The following is a 10,000-nucleotide window of genomic DNA, read 5'->3' on the forward strand; positions in this document are numbered from 1 at the left end:
GGTAAAGTTGGCGGGACTTCCTCGAGACAAACATGTTTGCGACAGGATAATAATTCAGCGGTAATCACCGGACATCATAACTTCATTAAGAGTGAATTCTCGACATAATGCCATGTTGGAAAGGACTTTGTCAACATGGGTGTCCGAAGCTTCGAAATCTCCCGAGTACCACGAAGGGGGGGGGGGGGGGGTCTCTACGTAAATGCCATTATTTGGAAAGATTTTGTAAACACGATTCTCGACCTGGAGTTTAGAAATCGTACCACGTGGAAGGTCCTTTGTAAACGGGTCTTGCCCCTCACCCCCCCAACCCTCCTCACCCCCACCCCACCCCGGGACCTGAACTTTTCATATATCGAGAGTATTAGGGAAGAATGCTCAACGTAATACCATGTTTGGAAAGCGTTTGGAAACGTGGTTTTCGTCCTGGAGCTCGGAAATTCGTATTATGGATGAGTTCTAAACATAAAACCATGTCGGAAAGTCTTTATAAACACGATTCTCGCCCTCAGGATGTGACCAAAGCATCAAAATCGTATTAGGAACGAATTCTCGAAATCATAACATGCTCGAAGTCTCTTTCCGAACGTCCGAACATGGCATGAACCCCAAACACGAAAAATATCATTCGCTTAATCCATACTATGTTAGCCTGCTTGAAGATTTGAAAAAAAGGAGGAAACAACATGACTTTTGTAAATAACCCAAAACCCCTTATACTAGTAGGAGCCGAAGCCTGGAAACCTCATCCTGCGAATCCTCAATATAATTTGTCTGAAGTCTTTCGGAAACAGCCTCACGGAAAATCATTCGAATGCTATGATGGAGCCTAAACTTCGGATTAATAAGTCTGTAACTTATTCACTAACATTTATAGTCTAGACTTTATTTAAACTCTGCAAATATATTACTTGTATGACCTCTTACATCCCGCCTCTCCGACCTTCAAATCTCACCCCTACGACCTGTAACTCTCTCCCTCCGGCCTGTAAAAAATCCCTCCACTCCGGCCGGTAAAAACTTCTTCCTACGGCTTGTAAGATCTCTCCTTCCCCCTACCTGTAAAAGCCCTCCCCTTCTCTGACCTGTAACCCCCCCCTCTCTCTCTCCCTCGACCTGTACCCCCCTCCCCCCTCCCCGGTTTGTAAACCCCCTCCTCCCGATCCTCACCTGACGAGCGTCGGCTGCAGGTCCAGCGCCCTGTTCCCGACGCTGTTCGGCCGCGAAATCGGGGCGCCGAACTCCAGCAGGTCGAGCACGCTCTCCCAGGCGACGTTCATCTGGCAGGCGGCGATGTGCAGCGGGGTGTTGCCCAGGGCGTCCGTGATGCCGGGGGACGCGCCGTACTTGAGCAGGAGGTACGTGATGGCCGAGTTGCCCCGCGCCGCCGCCAGGAACAGCACGGGCAGGGTGTACAGGTAGTCTCGCGTGTACAGGTCGGCGAAGGTGAGCCTCGCCCCCTCGGCGCTCGTGTAGGTGATGAGCCTGTCCCTCGGCACGTCGGGGTTCAGGACCAGCAGCCGCGCGCCGGCGGGGTGCGACCCCCCCGCCCCTGCCGAGTGCGGCGCCCCCGGACGAGCGCTGGCGGGGCCCCTGGCCAGGCCGCCCTGCGAGGCCGCGTGGGCCGGGTTGGCGTCCCACGTGCACGGGTGGATGTCCGAGAAGGTGAAGTAGCGCGGCTCGGAGCGGTCGCGCTCGCCGCGGGGCTCCGCCAGCCGCGTCGTGCTGTTCTCCGTCGAGATGACCGGCCGCGGCACCACCAGCCACGACGCCGACCCGGGCATCGACAGCCGCACTTGCTGCGGCGGGAAGGGCGCGTCAGATGGCGGCTAGGCCTACGTGTCTGTTTGTGTCTATCTATCTGTCTATATATAGATCTCCATATCCATATCTGTATCTAGCTATATATAGATCTCCTTATCAATATTTGCATCTATCGTCTAGGCCTACATGGTTGTTCATGTCTATATCTATCTATCTATATATCGATCTCCCTGTCAATGAGCCGTATTCATGCTGACGAATGTAGGCGTGAATGAGAATGAATATCTTCGCAATTCAAGAGATGCATTTGATGGTTTCGAATATATCTTCGCCAGAAATACATCTCTTGTATTGTGAAGATATTCATTCTCATCCATTCCTTTTCTACTCCGTTATCAATGTCTGTATCTATCTATATATCGATCTCCTTATCCATATCTGTATCTATCGATCTATCAATCAACATCTGTATCTGTCGATCAGTTGATCAACATCTATATATATTGGTCTGTATCTATATCGATCCATTCATATGTATCTATGGATTTATCTATTCTATCGATCTATTTATCCATACCTATCTGTTTATCTATCTATCTATCTACCTATCTATCCATCTATTCTTATCTTATGATCGTGAAGGCTGAACATTACAACCACTTTCGAAAATTCAACAAAAAAACAACAACATTAATTAGCTATAAGAGTTCTCAGTAAAAAAGAAAGAAAGAAAGAAAGAAAAAAAGTCAGTAAAGTCAGCAAAAATAAAAACCTCAAAGCTCCTTCTGTGAAATAGGTGTACATGAGATTCTGAACCAGCATGACGTTAACATGTCATTCATGTCAAAACGCACAAATGCCACACTAATGACTCCTCCAGCTTTGTGGAGTCAGAGCTCATTTACACCTTTTTTCAGCATCTGCCACAGGAAATGCAGCGAAATGCAATGCAATCCTGTTTCTCTTTAACTTACTGACTCAAAGGCGATATGGGCCCGTTTTATCACTGGGATATTTACATTTGCTGCACATTTTAAGGGTATGCAAGGGGAAGAAGAAGAAGGAGAAGGAGGAGAAATAGGAGGAGAAGATGATAAAGGAGAAGGAGAAGGAGTAGTAGGAGAAGGAGAAGGAGTAGTAGAAGGAGAAGGAGTAGTAGGAGAAGGAGAAGGAGAATAACAAAAACAATAATAATAATAATAATGAGAAATAGGAGAAGAAAAAAAAATAAGTAGGAGAAGACAAAGAAGAGAATAAGGAGAAGGAGAAGAAGAAAAGGAAAAAGAAATAGAAGAAGACAAAGAAGAAATAGAAGAGGAAAAATAAGAAAACGTAGACATCCTTGTGAAAGCGAGGGCGGCCGACCTGCTGGCTGTCGAGCGAGAACGACCTCTGGCGCTGGAAGGTGACCTCGCTCGACTTGACCACGGACGAGTGCCTCCTCTTGTAGGCCGGCTTGTCCCTGGTGGCGGCGGCGTTGTCCGTGACGCCCGGCACCCACGACACGCGCCTCGTCGACACGTCCTTCCTCGTCTCCTTCATCTTCTCGTCCTTGTCCTTCTCGCGCTCCCGGAGGACGTCCTTCTTGGAGTCGTCCTTGATGATGCTCTTGCTCTCGAGGGCGCCCGGCGACCGGCTCTCCTTCTTGCTCCTGTCCTGCGCGCCGCCGCCGCCGCCGCCCGCCGCCGCCCCTGCTGCTCCTCCGCCGTTGCCGCCTCCCTCTCTCGGCCCGTCACTCGAAAGCACTAGTCGTGATCTATCCTCACTAGAATTGGCCCCGTTTTTTGCGGATTTCGTAAAATATAACTGTTTCTTATTATTATCTATTTTGCCGTCAGTTCTAACATCTAGATGAAAATCTAATCTACTGTCTTTCTTTCCCGGGGAAGTCACTGGCCCGCCGCCGCCGCCGTCGTCGGCGCCCCCGTACCCCGTGGTGCCACTCCCCCCCACTCCGGTCCTGGACGGCTCGCGCTTCGCCGCGCGCGCTTTGCTGCGCTCGTCGTCGCCGCCGCCGCCGCGCAGGCCCTCGCCCTTGCTGATGCCCAGCTGCTGCATCTGCTGGCGGAAGCCCTGCGGCCGCAGGCGCACCTCGGGGTCGGAGTAGGGCACGGGCGGCGGGACGAAGTGCAGCGGCGAGGCGGCCCTGGGCGACGGGGCGCGGGAGCCCCCCCGGTCGCATCCTGCCAGGGGCGACGACGGGCGCGAGCAGAAGGACCTGGGGGAGCCCGAGCGGGGCGAGCAGCGCGGCGAGCCTCGGGGGGAGGCCCTCGGGGAGCCTCTGGGCGACGCCCTGGGAGAGGCCCTCGGGGACGCCCTCGGGGACGCCCTCGGCGACGCCCTCGGGGAAGCCCTGGGGGAGCAGCGCGGCGAGGGCGAGCTGATGTAGTGGCCCGTGAAGCTCCTGCGGTCCACGCTGAGCACGCTGGTGGGGGACACCCGGGGGGAGGGGCGGGCGCGGGCCCCGTGCAGGCCCCCGCCGCCCACTGACCCCCCGCCCCCCAGGTTGACCAGGCCCCCCCGGTTGGGCTCCACGCCGTAGCGCAGCAGAAGCCTCACCACGTCGGCGGCGCTGTAGTCCACCGCCAGGTGCAGGGCGTTGGTGAAGACGCCCGGGATCGCGTTCTCGTCGCTGCTCGCCTCGCTGCGGTGGTCGTACCTGCGGGGGAGGGGGGGGGCGGGTCAGGAGGGCGGCGCCTGTGTTCGCTCTCACTTACTCATTCGTTCACTCATTCGCTCGTTAACTAATTCGCTCTTTCATTCGTTCACTCATTCGCTCACTCACTCACTTATTCGTTCATTCTCTCTCTCTCTCTCTCTCTCTCTCTCTCTCTTTCTCTCTCTCTCTCTCTCTCTCTCTCTCTCTCTCTCTCTCTCTCTCTCTCTCTCTCTCTCTCTCTCTCTCTCTCTCTCTCTCTCTCTCTCTCTCTCTCTCTCTCTCTCTCTTACGCCTAAACCCAGTTCACACTGACTCAAATATTATTAGCAAACCAACCAGCATCTCATAAGACAAAATGAATGTCTTGGCAAGCATTAACAACATACAAAAATATGTTTCTTTAATTATGACATAAACCAAAGATAATGTAAAAGCATCTCACACTGGCAATAATTGACCTGATGGAAATTACAGGAAATAGACTGGGATGGAGATTGAAGATCAAAGTCGGTTTGCATAAAAGAGCTTTTTTGGATATTGAGTTGAACTGTATAAACAACAGATGGCAGACGCAATTTGTGGACAAAGCAATACACAGAAATATAATATATATATATGTGTGTGTGTGTGTGTGTGTGTGTGTGTGTGTGTGTGTGTGTGTGTGTGTACATATATATATATATATATATATATATATATATATATATATATATATATATACATATATATATATATATACATATATATATATATATATATATATACATATATATATATATATATATATATATATATATATATATATATATATATATATATATAAAGTGTGCGTGCGTGTATGCGTGCGTGTATGCGTGCGTGTATGCGTGCGTGTATGCGTGCGTGTATGCGTGCGTATATGCGTGCGTGTGCGTGTGTGTGCGTGTGCGTGTGCGGGTGCGTGTGCGTGTGTGTGTGCGTGTGTGTGTGTGTGTGTGTGTGTGTGTGTGTGTGTGCGCGCGTCTGTGCGTGCGTGTGTGTGCGTGCGTGGGCGTGTGTGTGTGTGTGTGTGTGTATGTGTGTGTGTGAGTGTGTGTGTGTGTATGTGTGTGTGTCTGTGTGTCTGTGTGTGTGTGTGTGTGTGTCTGCGTGTGAGTGTGTGTGTGTGTCTGTGCGTGCGTGTGTATGTGTGCGTGAGCGTGTGTGTGTGTGTGTGTGTGTGTGTGTGTGTGTGTGTGTGTGTGTGTGTGTGTGTGTGTGTGTGTGTGTGTGTGTGTGTGCGCATGTGTGCGTGCGCCAAAGGCAACAGCCGAGGAGCCTCACCTGTCAATGAGCGTCTGGGACTTTCTGAGGAGGATCTCGACGTCCTGAGACACGCAGCGGCTGCCGGTGTCGCAGGAGGACTTGTCCAGGATGCTGCCGTGGAGGTCGATCTGCCGGGGAACTTTTCGTCAGGATGTGCGTGGGGCCGTGTGGGCGTGGGTGCGGACATGCATGTGTGTACGCAGACATATATATTAGGAAATGTATATGGACATATACCCCTATATTTTCTTTCCCTCTTTTTTTCCCTGTCATTCCTTCTCTCTTACTTTCTGTATCTTTGTCTGTCTTTCGGTTTGTCTGTCTGTTTATCTGTCCCTCTACTACATTTCGTTTCCTCTCTCCTCTTCTTTTACTTTCATTTATCAATTCCACTTATCCTCTCACTTTCGCTTTCCTAAAGGGGACAGATATAAAATATGAAGTACATTAAGGGGAGGTTCACACTTTCCAACCTTTTCACAAGTGTACAAAACATACTCTCTGTATACCCCCTCCCCCCTCCCCCCCTCAAAAAGTGTACAAGAAAATGATGATCTTCACGAAGGTTATTTTATTTCTGTCACCTTTGTATAAAAGATCTCAAAATGCTGAATAAGAGGACGAGAAAATATATATATACACCCCTGTTTATTTTCGTTTTAGAAATCACAGCAGTCTCATGGCGTTGAACTATTTTGCATACGGAAGAATAGCGCCAAGTAGATTATACAGCGTGTGTCATAGAAAAAAAAAACTATCATTTTTTTTCTAGTTTTGAAAAGCGTGAACCAGTCCCCCCCCTTCCCCCCCCCCTCTCCCCTCTCCCCCCAGCGTAGGGATTGTAAGCTCGTGAAAATGGAAATTGTGACCTATACATTATACGGTAATATTGAATGAATGAGTTGTGTGTGTGGGAGAGAGAGAGAGAGAGAGAGAGAGAGAGAGAGAGAGAGAGAGAGAGAGAGAGAGAGAGAGAGAGAGAGAGAGAGAGAGAGAGAGAGAGAGAGAGAGAGAGAGAGTAAGAGTAAGAGAGAGAGAGAAAGAGTAAGAATAAGAGTAAGAGAAAGAGAAAGAAAAAGAGAAAGAGTAAGAGTAAGAGAGAAAGAGAAAGAGAAAGAGAGAGAGTAAAGGGCAATGATTCAGCAGCCACACTTTTGCATTTGGAATCGCTTAATGAATCCGGTAAAAACGTAATATATTTTGCTCGTTTCCAGCCTTTTGAATTCGATTGTTGGCAACAAACAATTTAATTCTCAAAAAAAGAAAGAAAGAAAAAAAAACGCATGCAGTTTGTCATATTTTATCATGTGTGTGTGCGTGTGTGTGTGTGTGTGTGTGTGTGTGTGTGTGTGTGTGTGTGTGTGTGTGTGTGTGTGTGTGTGTGTGTGTGTGTGTGTGTGTGTGTGTGCATGTGTGTGTGCATGTGTATGTGTGCGTGTGCATGTGTGCGTGCGTGTGCATGAGTGTATGTGTGTATTCTGGTGTTTGTACGTGTGCGTGTGCATGTGCGTGTGCGTCCACGACTAAATATTTCCATAAACTGCCTCAAAAACAACTCATTCACATCGCCCCCCTCGCCCCCCTCGCCCCCCTCGACCTCCCGCCGGGCTCTTCCACTCGCGCCTCGCTCTCGGGGGAAGAAGAGGGGGGGAAAAGACGATTTTTTTTTCTGCGGTATAAATTTAATTCTCGTACAAGTTAATGAATGTAGATCTGTCTGGGGAGGAGGATAATGCCCAGAGGTTGATGTCGGTCTTGAGGGGGTGGGGGTGGGTGGGGGGGTGGTTGGTGGTCATTCCGTGTTGTGTTGTTGTTTTTTTAAATGTTAATTCCGGTTTGCGTTTCGTTTTTTTATGTTGATTCCGTGTTATATTATTTCTTTTTTATGTTGATTCCGTGTTATGTTAATTTTTTTTATTTTAATTCCATGTTGTGTTGCATCGTTTTTTGTTTTTAAATCCCATGTTATATTATTTTTCTTATCTTGATTCCGTATTATGTTGTTAGTTTTTCATTTCAATTCCGTGTTGTCTTGTTTAATTTTCATGGCAATTCCGTGTTGTGTTATTTCGTTAAAAAAAAATTAATTCCATATTGTGTTATTTCGTTTTTATTCTGATTCCGTGTTGCGCTGGTTATTTCCAAAATGTTAAAATCGTCTTATTCAATTTTGATTTTAATTCCGCGGTCATTTTCCTACGTGCTTCCCTAATAAGTACTTTTATCATCATTATCATTTCCTCATATCTTCTTCACTATTAATCTAGACCTTGAAATAAAAAGCAATTTTCACCTTTCTCTCTCTTTTACCCTTTCTTTCTAGACCTTGAAATAGATCGTCTTTTCACCTTTCTCTCTGTCTGTTTTTCTCTTTCTTTCCCTTTTCTTTCAAATTCCTCTCCCTTGCTCTTTCGTCACAGGAATATCCTCAGAATATTCCCCAATTATAGTCCTTTTTCTTTCTAGACCTTGAAATAGACCGTATTTTCATCTTTCTCTCTCTCTCTCTCTCTTTTCTCTCTTCTTTCCCTTTTTCTTTCAAATTCCTCTCCCTCGCTCTTTCGCCACAGCAATATCCTCAGAATATTCCCCAATTATAGTCCTCAGATAATCGGCTGTTTTGAAAGTCCGTTTGACCTTTGACATTTTCACATGCATGACCTGCCTGCAGTTAATATCTATTTGAATAGAAGCCGATATTTGCAAAAGTGTGCAAATTTATGGGCATGCTGATACGGAAGCGCAAATATTCATGCATGTATGAGTAAGGACACATACACGCGTGTGTGTGCGTTTTGTTTGTTTGTATGTATACGTGTACACTGATATACATACACAGATACATATAGATAGATTAATAAATTTGGAAAAAATAAGAAAAGAAAAGAAAAAAATATATGTATAAATATATACACACATATACATACACCGTCATGATATAACCTCTACCCCTCCCCTCCACCTTCCCTTTCCTCACCCCTCCGTCCCTTTCCCCCACCCCCTACCCCCCTCCCTCTCTCAAATCTTAGGCCTGACAGTCTCAAAAATACAATGTTATTATCCTCTCTCCCTAACTTCTATACCGGCTGATTTTTTTTTCCTTTTTTTTTTTTTTTTTTTGTATTATTCCCTAGCAAAGGATTCTGTGCTCCGAAGGGTGAGTTCCACGATTTCTTTAAGCAGACGACTGTAAAAGTCTCTTTGTTTCGTATCGCGGGAGAAGTGGCTTCGATTCCGGTTTAGTTTAGTCCTCCTTTTAGTCCGGTTTAGTCCTCATTTTAGACCCGTTTAGTCCTTCTTTTAGTCCGGTTTAGTCCTTCTTTTAGTCCGGTTTAGTCCTTCTTTTAGTCCGGTTTAGTCCTTCTTTTAGTCCGGTTTAGTCCTTCTTTTAGTCCGGTTTAGTCCTTTCGCCCGGTAAGTCCTCATTTTAGACCGGTTTCGACATTTCTTTAGTCCAGTCTAGTCCTCTCTTTAGTCCAGTTTAGTCTCTTTTAGTCCGGTTTAGGAGAAGGAGAGGGAAAAGGTGAAGCAGGAGGAGGATGAGGAGAAGAAGGAGGAGGATTATGATGAGAAGGAAGAGGAGGAGGAAAAAGCAGGAGAAGGAGAAGGAAAAATAAAAGGAAGAAGAGGAAAAGATAGAGAAGAAGGAGAAGGAAAAAGGATAATGAAGAGAAGGAGTTGGGAGAGGAGCAAGAAGAAGAAGAAAAAAAAGAGGAAGTGAAGGAGGACAGGTTAGAAGAGGAAAAGTAAGAGGAAGAGGAGGAGGAAGAGGAGGAGAAGGAGAGGGAGAAAGAGAAGGAGAAGGAGAAGGAAAAAAGTAAGAATAAAAAGAAAGAGAGGGAAAAGGAAGAAGAGTAGGAGGAAGAGGGGGGAGGAGGAAGAAGAGGAGGAGAAGGAGGAGGAGGAAGAGGAGGAGAAGAAGGAAAAGGAGGAGGAGGAGAAAAAGAAAAAGAAGAAGAAGAAGAAGAAGAAGAAGAAGAAGGAAGAGGAGGGCTCGCCAAAGAGCACATCCCCCTTTACTCAAGTCCGTTTCGACGACTGTGGCTTCGCGGCAGCAGACGGGGGCAGAGGGCGACTCGCCGAAGGGAAATCCCGAGCTTTAAGCCGGCCTGAGTCATCGGCGTTCATTGCCAGTCATCGTGAGTCATCGCTTAGAGACTCGTCGGAGCGAATCGTTATATGAGTCAGCGTGAATTCATCGCATGAGTCAGTTGAGTCTACACCAGCCATCGCACGAGTCAGTTAGGTGATCAATAGTCATCGCACGAGTCAGCTGAGTCATCACCAGTCATC

General features: G+C 47.4%; 1 protein-coding gene across 1 annotated transcript in view; it reads right to left on the reverse strand.

The window, feature by feature from the left end:
• Positions 1 to 10,000, reverse strand: part of LOC113825081 (uncharacterized) — a 332,231-nt gene that overhangs the window by 68,465 nt on the left and 253,766 nt on the right. Inside the window, exons 4-6 of the mRNA XM_070116824.1 lie at positions 5,726 to 5,835; positions 3,130 to 4,423; positions 1,171 to 1,799 (exon numbers count right to left, since the gene is read on the reverse strand). Coding sequence (XP_069972925.1) covers positions 1,171 to 1,799; positions 3,130 to 4,423; positions 5,726 to 5,835 — 2,033 coding nt within the window. The remainder of the gene's footprint in view (positions 1 to 1,170; positions 1,800 to 3,129; positions 4,424 to 5,725; positions 5,836 to 10,000) is intronic.

The sequence above is a fragment of the Penaeus vannamei genome, chromosome 39 (genome assembly GCF_042767895.1).
Source record: "Penaeus vannamei isolate JL-2024 chromosome 39, ASM4276789v1, whole genome shotgun sequence".
In the NCBI taxonomy this organism is placed as follows: Eukaryota; Metazoa; Arthropoda; class Malacostraca; order Decapoda; family Penaeidae; genus Penaeus; species Penaeus vannamei.